Source organism: Salvelinus namaycush, chromosome 29 (genome assembly GCF_016432855.1).
Source record: "Salvelinus namaycush isolate Seneca chromosome 29, SaNama_1.0, whole genome shotgun sequence".
NCBI lineage: Eukaryota > Metazoa > Chordata > Actinopteri > Salmoniformes > Salmonidae > Salvelinus > Salvelinus namaycush.
The window spans coordinates 32,509,517-32,520,947 of NC_052335.1; the positions used below are offsets into that span (position 1 = coordinate 32,509,517).

Sequence of the window (11,431 nt, forward strand, 5' to 3'; positions counted from 1 at the left end):
ATATTGGTCAAGCTCAGGCACTATAAACACATTTTGGGTGCATTTTCCAATTTGTTAGGTGCATAACCCTAAGAGGGTGGAACCTAACAGGGTGGACATTTTGAGCATAAATTAGCCATAGCTCTGTGAGTGAGAAAGACTGACCTAGTAAAACGGTGAACACTTGAACAGGATTTTAACTTCTCTATCAAACATATTTTAACATCTAGATGTTTTATTCTATATATAATTTAGCCTAACAGGATGGACATTTATGAGTGGGACATACAGACTAACAACATGACAAATAGATACAACTGAGTGTTTATATGTATTTAGCTTAGCACCATAGCTTTCCCACCAAAGACATTATGACACTTCCTGAATGTGCTGTCATTGCAGCAAGAGGTTGTTTTCTTATTAAATGGAGAATTACAACAAGCTAACAGGGTGGAAAGGGATATCAGGGACACACAGAACATCTTAAATAAAAATAAAAAACACAATAATGATGAGAAAAAAACGTAATTTATGAAAGATACTTTAAATAGGACTAATAACAATTAAGAAATATTTTTAAACTTTGATTATTTGATTGTAAATTTATTGTGGAAGTTGATAAATAACACCTGGGGACATGGCAAAAACGCCTACATCCAGTGACAAAAAGTGTTTAAAATGCATAAAATTCCTTTTCAGTATCCATATTTTGATGTTTTTAAGGTAAAGGACACCTGACATTATATGTAAAGCCTGTTGGAATCCACATTTTAGACTTAATAAGAACTGATATTTCCTGGAGACAGAAAAGCCACCACATAATAGAAATGAACCTGTCCTCAAAATGTAGGGATCTCATCGAATTGAACAGTGTCCTCATTTTTCATTCATATTTTTTCCCCATAAATTTTACAGTCACGAGCTCGTGAGATTGCTTCTCAGCCAACAATGATTGGCACCAAAATAAACGAGTAAGAAGTTGCCATTTGCGTGACGTCATTCAAATGGGCGTAAGTAGTGACGGAGCTGGTGTAGATTGACAGCACGTTGACAGCTACATTACAGTGGCGTTGCAAGAACCTAGTGAGAACGTTCTGGAGGTGAGTCGAAGCAAGTTTGACGAGCAATGGTGACTAAGCTAAATGATCGTTTTATTTTTATTATTCATGTTAATTATTCAGCAAATATTCAAGGGTAACAGAGCAGATCAACTTGTATTAAAAAAAAATTAGGCCAACACTATAACTAGGTTAGCTAGCGTTTCTGTGGCTTCCATATGTCATCGGCTAATGTTAACTAGTTATTACTATAAGCTGACACCTGTCATACTGTACTGATTTGAGTGTCCCTTTTGGTTTATTCCAGATACCCCATTTTTGGGCGTCTCGAGTTTTCTCTGCGGGCTCTAGTACCCTCCACCGTAAGGTCGGACTGCTCTTTCGGCACTGTTGCAGTGCCGCTTGGTCTCCACAACCCTAACGTTACTGCTCATCCACACAACACTTTATTGCGTCTCTGGGCGACCAGCGGTGTGTTTATGTCTTTGTTTTGCGAAAACGGTGAGTACCCGGACGACAGGAGCGACGGATGGGAAAGGTATTTTTAACTCAATTATACTTTAATTACTGTGTGGCATTTCGTATTGCATTTATTTACAGCATGTTCGTATGGTGAATGCGCCTCCTAGGTGGACCAAGATGGCGCCTTCCTTCCCTCGCGTACTGTTCCTCTGAATGACGCACTCTGCAGCACATTGCTCAATCGAGGCCTGGCGTACTTCTCAAACCCCATTTAGCCTGTTACATGTGCCATGATTAGTAGTGATAACGTTAGCTATATTGGCAATTTGATCTTTTCGTACCAATAGTGGCATTGACATGTTAGGTTTATATTGAAACCCACTGTAGTGCACGAGCTATACGTTTATATGATTCATATGCCATATGTTTGAGTAATAGTTGTGTGCATTTTCCTATGGTTAGTGTTATAGTTAGCAAGCTAAAATGGCATAGCTAACCATATGATACTACTGTTTGTAGGCCAGTTTTTCCTTTCCAAGAAGATAAGAAAAATAAGCTATATTCGTACTTTTCATGTAAAAAAAAGAATGGCTACTTCAGTACTATCCAAAATGATGGGATATAACCTACGGCGGGCGATATGGCCTAAAAATCTACTCGTTTTTTTTTTCAAACTTCAGGGCGATTCACAATGTATTTATTTCTCTAAATAAGCGTTTTACTATTAAACTTAATTACAAACAGTCAGCAATAGTCTAATGAATTCAGGGCTTGTGAAATTATACCAAGGATAAATATAAGCCTTCCACAACAAGACTCACTAATTTAACTATTTTATCCAAAGTGTAACCAGTGATGGCAAAAAAACAGATCTGGCATTCAAGTCTGTCTATTAAAATGCTTATTTTGTTAATTTAACTAGAACTAATGAATAACTTTTTGTACTGTGCACTTATATAACATGAGCACTGGTCTCATAAACACTCAGCACAAGCCTACATGCTAGTGAGTAGCCAGCTAATCTTTTATATTTCAAGATTAACCAAGTTGGATCTATTAGCTAGCTAACAAGGAAGAACTGTGGAATTGTTGTCAACGCTCCCTTCTGTCTCCAACTGTTTGAACAGCCTCTCCACTTTGTTCAGATGTTGAAATCAAGTGGCCTACATTTCTCAGAATAAGAAGTTGAAAGTTCCTTGTTTTTATTTTAATGCTTATTGGACATCTTTTATAAATCACTGACTAGACCGCTAGAACAATGGTTTTGGGTTAAAATGCTGCATAGTAGTATGTGGTACCACAATGCCAGGTGTGACAAACGGCATTTTCCAGAATCAATGTTCATTTTTTGTATTGTCTGCTCTGTGCGCTAATTGAAGAGTTGAGACACAATAAGAGTATTGTTAGAAGGAAGGTTAACTTCTCTTTTACAGTAAAATGTGTCCATTTTGACAAATCTTTATTTCTGTTTTTGTCTCTGTTGGACCAAACCTCAAATGCAAATGGTGAGGTGGAAGTGATATATTTTTGTTGTCTTAGTGTGTGGAAGAAGATGCGACGTAAGAGGTTTCACTCGCTTGAAGTCTGTCCTAAATAAGCCCCAATGTGTTTCTATTGTCGCTTGCCTTTGGGACAATGACTCCAATTGTTAGGGCGGAGACATGAGCATCTCGTCATTATATACAGATCTCTGGTGTAAATGGGAAGGAGCAAAGGAGACGAGACCAAAAAGACAGGGAAACAAGCGGACCTGAACGCTCATATATAAAAATTATTCTTGCGATACAGACATTTGGAATATCGTGCAGAAACATAGTTGAATTAATTTGATATCACCCAGCCCTAATATGAGCAAATGCATTGGGTACGCCTTTTGGCAGGTGTTCACCACAGATAAGTGAACTTGGGCAAGGGTGGGAAGCCAATAGGGGATCAGGTCTTGTACCAGTCTCACACAAGATAGCAGGGTACATTCATACTTTATACTAACAATCATTCTTTGCTGTGATGTCTTCCATCGATCAACAGTCTTCCCCCTTTCTTCTCAGAGCTGTTGCGCAGCTGTTGGAACCTGTGTGGGGTGAACTTAACCTACAAGCGCGGAGCTTGCAGCCTCATTGGCAAGACCTTTTTCATGTCCGAGCCCGAACCCTCTTCCAGTTGTTTATGTCATCCCATCTTCGCCAGACAGAGGATACCAAAAATTTGCAGTCCAAGATCTTTCTATCATACTGATAAAGCCTGCGGCCAGCCATCATGTCCGTCAACGTCAACCGCAGCGTGTTGGATCAGTTCTACCGATACAAGATGCCCCGTATAATCGCCAAGGTGAGTACGGGGTCATAGTTGACTGAAGTCACTGTCATCCCTAATGGTTTGGAGGTCAGGATCTGATTCTAGACCTGTGGTTAGGGGAAATGTCTACCTTGAACAGTTTAGTTGTTCCCATGACGGTTTGGTCAGTGACCAGAGCACAACTAGTCCAGTGACCTAGGGATGTTCGCAATAGTCAAAGCTTCATTCCCTTGTTTCCCGCAATGAAATAAAGGAAATCAATATGGTGGAAACCTAACCAATCCATTTTAGTGCTCGAGGCAAGAGCATAAGGCCACACATAGCTTAACTGCGGGTTAACTTGTTCTTAAGACACAGAAGGAGATGTTTCCTCTGAAAGACAGCATTTCAGGCTGCATCACATTCGGCCATGATTGGGAGTCCCGTAGGGTGACACTTAATTGGCCCAGCGTCGTCTGGGTTTGGCCAGTGTAGGTCGTCATTGTTAATAAGAATTTGTTCTTAACTGACTTGCCTAGTTAAGTAAAACGGTTACATTTACAAAATGTTTTCTTAAATGTCCCCTCGCACGTGAGGAGCATCTTGATTGGTGGTGCAAGTTCAAAGGTATTTTACGCTGTTAGAATGTGATCCAGTTGGAAGGGGCGGCAGGTAGCCTAGTGGTTAGAGCGTCGATCTATTAACCGGAAAGTTGCAAGATCGAATCCCTGAGCTGGCAAGGTAAAAATCTGTCGTTCTGCCTCTGAACAAGGCAGTTAACCCACTGTTCCTAGGCCATTGAAAATAAGAATTTGTTCTTAATTGACTTGCCTAGTTAAAGGTAAAATAAACAAATGTCTTGAACAAATGTTGTTTCTCATGTCTCATCCTCCAGGTGGAAGGCAAGGGGAATGGTATAAAGACTGTTATAGTCAACATGACTGACGTTGCCAAGTCTCTGAATAGGCCTCCCACCTGTAAGTATAATCCCCACCACCTTCGTTCCCAGGGACACCTTCAGTAGCCAAATGTTGTCCAACTTTGCAGGTAGAAATGCCATGTGTAGAGGCATGTTTATTTATAACAGGCCATTTTCTATCTGAATGTTCCATAACATTGTCCTGCTGAACACACCCCAGCCTTTTGGGCACTGGTCTGACCCACTAGATTGACATCTATTTCACAAGGTTGTGAACAGTTTGGAATAGTTGTTGTAAATACCTCTCTGTTCCCTCCATTGTGCCCAGTCATTTGTAACGATAGGTTAAAAGGGGACATCGCACTCCACATTTTAAAGTTTGTTGGATGTTTTTTGGATGTAGTCATGACATCAACATGAGTCCACGTCCCACAATATGGTGTTCGATAGATTGGGCTATAGGCCTATGCATCAACACAAAATGAATGGGAAAGATGAGCACAGCAAATCTGGAAGTTATATGCTGCTTATCTTTTCCATTCATTTTGGATTGTGGAATGTGGCCGGATCTACACAGCTGTTGTCCGGATCTACACAGCTGTTGTTGTGGAATGTGGACTCATTTTGACATGGCAATATGGTGGAACCCCTTTCATCTGTAGGAAAGAGTGAGGCTATGAATGTCAGCACAAAATACAATAAGCCAAGCTCTCCAACCTATGAGGAGGGAAGGTAAAGCTTTAATCTGATAATATTTGGACAAAGTAAACTGACATTTATTTCTTGTTCTCCCTGTCCAGATCCCACCAAGTTCTTTGGTTGTGAGTTGGGTGCCCAGACCCAGTTTGACGCCAAGAATGACCGCTTCATCGTTAACGGGTCGCACGAAGCGAACAAGCTGCAGGACATGCTGGACGGATTCATCCGCAAGTTTGTGCTGTGTCCCGAATGTGACAATCCTGAAACCGACCTGGTAAATAGTCCGGAAAGTTTTTCCATTTCCTCGCATTTGTCAGATCCTGGAAAAGAACTCATTGAAACTGACCGGCCCTCTGCTATCGAATGAAAGAAGGGGGGGTGGCACACCCGCCACTTCACTATCACTCCATTTTAGCTTTTGACAGTACTCTTTTCCTAGATCCAACCAGGACCGAACGGGCTCCCTTCCTTTTTGATACCAAATCTGCGGTTTTGCAGGTGGAGTGTGACGTGCTGGAGCTTCCTTTTTGGTATTTGCATTGTTTTTTTATCCTAACAGCCTTGTCTGCTAGACTTGGTATCCTCTGTGCTGTGTTGTCAAAACAAGGAGGAGGGGTGAACTCGATGGTCCCACCACAACCCTCTGTGCTGTGTTGTCCCAACAAGGAGGGAGGGGTGAACTCGATGGTCCCACCACACGCCTCTGTGCTGTGTTTTTGCTGACAGGACAGGTTTCTATTGTAATTAGGTCAGCACTGTCACCAGTCTGCGCAGCCATGGGGGTTCTGTTCTGCAGCGAGGCATGTCTAGGCAGGGCCTGCATCACGTGTCGATGCACGGATGCTTTCCGAGAGAACTCCAGTGCTGTTACAGATGACCGGATGGAATGTGCACAGTGACTCATTCCATAGCTGTCAGCGGTTAACTGTGGCTGGCTGACACTGTTTAGTTGGCAGGGGTTCTTATGTCAGAGCTGAATAGAAATCCAATGTATTGATATCGAATTGTCAGGTTCTAAACCTTGCAATGAGGGGTATTTGCTGTTTGATAGATGCATATCTCCTATAATATGTTTGTTGTCCGCATAGAGGATTAGCACAGAATTAGTTTAACTAGTATAGCTTGTCTATGGATGGCCCTAATTTGATAGAAAATCAGTGTTTCTCCTTCAAAGCGGCGGTGCGGTTTTTTTTTTTCATCCCCTGCACTGCAGCGATCCAGGCACTTCCTGGAGGTGTCACGTGATCTCTCCGTGGGGCTCAGGATGCTGCAGTCAGTCTGGTGCCTCCTGACACCTTACGTATCTGTGGAGGTGGCAAGGTGCTTGTTCATCAGGGTCTGAAACAATCCCAATGTATAGAATAGGTCAGTTGAACTTTGATTCACCTCGAAAACCTAGAAGTAAAATCTTGAGTCAGATGCTCGATTAGGTTCAGATGTTGAGAATAACGTGACTAGCGAAGTCTCCATCCCACTAAACCAATCATGAACTGACACAGGATCCGTGCACATCTTTCCTGGCCACACTGGGCTTATTCATACGCCTGTCGCAGACTGGTCGTGTCCCTTTGGAATGGAGTGAATGCAGTCTATTCTAAGAACAGGAACGAACCGCTTGCATTATTCATTGGTTTTCTACAGTAGGCCTTGCCCTCAAGCACTATAGTAGAGGACAGTGTTTGCCGACCAAGACATCATACTGTATTACACTGTCTAGAACAATGTCGTTAACTGTCTGCTCAATTATCAAGTCCGAAAAAAAATCTTGGTATATTTTGGGGTGGTTGCATAGACCTAGATTAAGACAAGACTCCATTGAGCTTCCTCTTTTCTTTTTTTTTTGTTCCAGGCCATGCTTGATCTAGGTCTGTGCAGCTGGCCCATAGAGCAAGGGTACTTGAGCACCATTCTTTTTCAGGGATGATATTAAACAGAATATTGGGTCATAAAGGTGTTAACAGCAAGAACACAATTAGCTACTCAAACTGGCCATCCTGCGTACGTTATGCACACATCTGCATATGTTTTGCTACCCAACTTCACAAGATAGCTACGGAAAAAAAATGGCAAATTGTAGCTTTGGCTACCGCTTAGGATATGAGACTTGAGCACTAATAAGGCCATACTGAAGATTGAATTCTTTCTCTCTCTGTCCCTCAGCACATCAATGCCAAGAAACAAACCATCGGGAACTCCTGCAAGGCCTGCGGCTACAGGGGTATGCTGGACACGCGACACAAGCTCTGCACGTTCATCCTCAGGAACCCACCAGGTGAGCCAGACGTGTTCCAATGCAGCCTGACGGAAGCTACGACTCTTATTCACTCTTATTTAGCGCTTTCAGGAACACTGCTTTGTCTGTCATGCATACTTTCCCAGCATTGCCATTCTGGAAATTCCATTCATTTAATTTGTTCTTTGAAAATCTGGGAATTTCAGAATGTACTGTACAGGGTTGTTCAGGCTGAGGCTTGTTCAATGTGGGCTTGGTTTAAAAACAATGCCAGACATGCTATGTCCTTCATTTTTAAAACCCATGTGAACACAGCCATTATTTTGCTACTAGACACAGGATTTGTTTGTCTGGTGGGTCACAAGTAACTTAGAGCACTAGATGAGTCATGTTGGGTGGTATTTTGCTGCTGAAATCTTACGCAATGTACCTTTTTAAACATGAGTCATCGTCATGAGTCAAAGATGAGCAGCAGTGATCATTGCGGTATCCTCAGAGGGCAGTGTCTGCTGTGGCACCTGTTCTCACAGCAGTTCTTGGCACTGTCTCAAGTCATCCAAGGCTCTCGATTTTTGTTGAATTTATTACACTAAAGAACTTCTTCTCCAGTCGGGTAAATGTCAGAAACACAAGGCATCAAGAAATGATTGCGAGTGTAATGTCAAGTTGTCTGTCATAACTTACCACCTCTTTCTCTCTGCACATAGAGGACACTGGGTCTGTCAAGAAGAAGGAGAAGAAAAGCAAGAAGAAGGACAAGGAGAACGGCTCCAGTGATGGAGAAGCCTCCAACCACAACGACATAGACGCCCCCGATGCTGTGGTGAGTACCAGCACTTCATCGCCCCAGTGGCCAGCCAGACCTCGGTCAAAAGCATCGGCAGGAACCTGAGGGGTGCTTGATTTACCTTGACCGACGTGACGGTTACCTTGACCTGGAGAAGTTTCAGTATCATCCTTCACACTTCTGAATGAACTGGATAGGTGAAAGCAGGGTCTAGGTAGAGCTATGTCTAGGTAGAGCTATGTCTAGGTAGAGCTATGTCTAGGTAGAGCTATTTCTTTCTTACCCAGTTGTCTTTGATCCATGAAGGGTATTGAATGGACAGCTTTCTGGAATGAAACGCAACCAGTCTCCATTCTCCATTCTATCTCTTTGTTCTTGTTTCTCTGTAGCGTACAGCCTCATGGGAATAGTTTCCACTGTGTAGCGCTGACTGTCTTATTTTCAAAAGCACTTGTATAAATGAAATGTGATGGATTTGCTGTAGGACGGTGACGATGATGACCAGGACTGGGGGGAGGAGACGACAGAGGAGGCCCAGCAGCGTCGGATGGAGGAGATCAGTGCGCATGCTAAGAACCTCACCCTCAGCGAGGACCTGGAGAAACCCCTGGAGGAGAGGGTCAACCTCTTCTACAACTTTGTCAAGGTCAGACTCAGGAGGACCCTGTACAGAAACAACCCCATTTCTGTTTTACCTGAGCCCTGTCAACACGCTCTGCCTTGCTTATTGCTCGCTTGCGTATTTGAGGACCCTGGGCCTTGCAATGGAAACAACCCCCACTGCCGTAGTTCAGATTTTCCTCTGCTTGCGTCATACCAATTCTACTTACTGCGGTCACAGTAGTGACCTTAGGAGTGTTACGAAGGTGACGGATGCCTTGCTCACCCAAGTCTTGTGTTCCACCTATAAACTCGAGACCATTCTCATCCCAAATACTTTTTGCTATGTCCAGGTATTATGGCCATTTTGTTTTGCCTGGGCCATGTCAACTACACAACGCACTGCTTTGCTTATTGCTCGCTTACATGAGTGAAAATAATTTATTGATGTATCCAAAAGGGTTTGGTAGACTCCACAAGGAAATACACATGCACTAAGTAGAGTGCAAATGCACTGTTACTGCCTTTGGACAGGTCTCTGTTGATTAAAAATAGATTTGACTCATCAGTTGTATAAGAATGAATGAAGAAAATGAGGGGGAAATGAAGAGGTCCACGTAACTGTTTGTGTGAGATGTCTCTGGGTGGCTCTCACCTCTATCACTCCCTCCACAGCAAAAGAAGGAGGACGGTGCCGTCGACTCCTCGGATAAAGAGATCCTTGCGGAGGCTGAGCGTCTGGATGTGAAGGACACGGCCCCGCTGATCCTGACAGAGCTGCTGATGGACGAGAACATCCGTGACCAGATCAAGAAGTACAAACGCCACTTCCTCAGAGTGAGTCCCACTTCGCTTTACTGTGTCCGTTCTGGCTCCTTATTCTCTTAGCTCTGTGCCGTAACCCAAACTGGTCATGACGGTCAGTGCTGTCACACTAATTGTTTGGCATAACCTCAACAAAAATGATTGAGCAAAAATCTATTGCCACAATCTCCAGTATTTCTCCTCTCTGGTGTCCAGTTTACCCACAACAACAAGAAGGCCCAGAAGTACCTCCTGGGGGGCTTTGAGTGTCTGGTGAAACTGCACCAGGCCCAGCTTCTGCCCCGCGTGCCCCTTGTCCTCAAAGACCTGTACGACGCCGACCTGCTGGAGGAGGACGTCATCCTGGCCTGGGCTGAGAAGGTAACTGGGATGACCATCCGGGTTAAAGGGGGTAACTGAGAATATGATGAAACATTTTGTTATTCATTTAGGTCAGTGTCATTTGAGAGAATGTATTTTGTTAGACAAACCTCATCCAAGATATTTTACATATTAAACCAATATTTTTAAAGCCGGTAATTTACACTAGAACCTGAGACTTACAAGTAATCTCACATGCTACCTCTAACACATCAACCCTGTGTGTCAGGTGTCCAAGAAGTACGTGTCCAAAGAGCTGGCCAAAGAGATCCACGCCAAGGCTGCGCCCTTCGTCAAGTGGCTTAAGGAGGCGGAAGAGGAGAGCGAGGGCAGCGGCGCAGATGAGGAGGAAAATGATAACGTGGAGGTAATGACTTATTGCTACAGCTGATTTACCTGAAGACAGTCATTCCCGTCATACACAAAGACATAGGTTTGAAATGCAAATGATCCCTGTCACAAGCGTTCAGCTCTCCATGGATCTATTCAGATAGAAAGGTGTAGCGCTGACACGATGCCCTACTCTGCATGGCAGAGCACTTGTCTTTTCTACTCAATACATTTCCATCTAACCGTTCTGTTTATTGTGCATCCTGGTGAGAAATGAGTGGTGCTGGAGTGTTTTGATTTCACCCAATTAACATTTCCCTCGACCCCTCACCCCCCACTTCGCTTATCCAGGTGGTCTACTCGCCCTCAGCCCGCGAGCTGAAAGTGGAGACTGTGACACCAGAGAAGCCCGCTGAGGAAGAGGACGACCTTGACATCGACGCCATCTAGAAACAAGACAAGCCTCCAACCAGTTTTGGAGCATCAATTTTGCATGCCCCCCCTCCCACTACCTTCCAGCTTTACCAGATGAATCTATTTACTTTGCACCTGTTTTATCAAGATCGCTAGATGGAGTGATGTTTCTATATGGGTGGAGAGTATTTTGTGGTTTATACTAGAGCACTAAATGCACTGCATTTGTTTTCTGTGTATTTTGCCTCTCCAATCAATTAAAGAATGTTTGCCGCATATAGATTGTCGTTTCTGAAGTTAAACAGTATGGTGTTGGCGTACTGAATTTAGGACCAAAGCTGACCATGAATTTGACTGGTGCCATTTCCTCTTCAAAGCCTGTAGTTATCACACCAATATGATGAGTATGGGCATAGTGGCATAAAATGGCTGCTACTGTAGCTTACAGTTCAGGTTATGATCTTGAGCTGTAAAGTCTCTAAACCGTTTTG

General features: G+C 43.4%; 1 protein-coding gene across 4 annotated transcripts; it reads left to right on the top strand.

The window, feature by feature from the left end:
• Positions 1-973: 973 nt before the first annotated feature.
• Positions 974-11,216, top strand: LOC120024549 (eukaryotic translation initiation factor 5-like). 4 transcript variants are annotated; one of them, XM_038968834.1, is made up of 12 exons: positions 974-1,079; positions 1,345-1,575; positions 3,548-3,827; positions 4,669-4,750; positions 5,493-5,665; positions 7,552-7,663; positions 8,332-8,447; positions 8,896-9,057; positions 9,687-9,848; positions 10,032-10,196; positions 10,426-10,563; positions 10,878-11,216. In XM_038968834.1, the coding sequence occupies exons 3-12, from the start codon at positions 3,756-3,758 to the stop codon at positions 10,974-10,976; spliced, it is 1,281 nt and encodes a 426-aa protein (XP_038824762.1). In that variant the 5' UTR covers positions 974-1,079; positions 1,345-1,575; positions 3,548-3,755; the 3' UTR covers positions 10,977-11,216. The 4 variants fall into 4 exon arrangements, with proteins under 4 accessions (XP_038824762.1, XP_038824764.1, XP_038824761.1 ...); XM_038968836.1 differs by having other exon boundaries at positions 1,345-1,538; positions 3,528-3,827; XM_038968833.1 differs by having other exon boundaries at positions 1,345-1,538.
• The last annotated feature ends 215 nt before the right edge of the window (positions 11,217-11,431 follow it).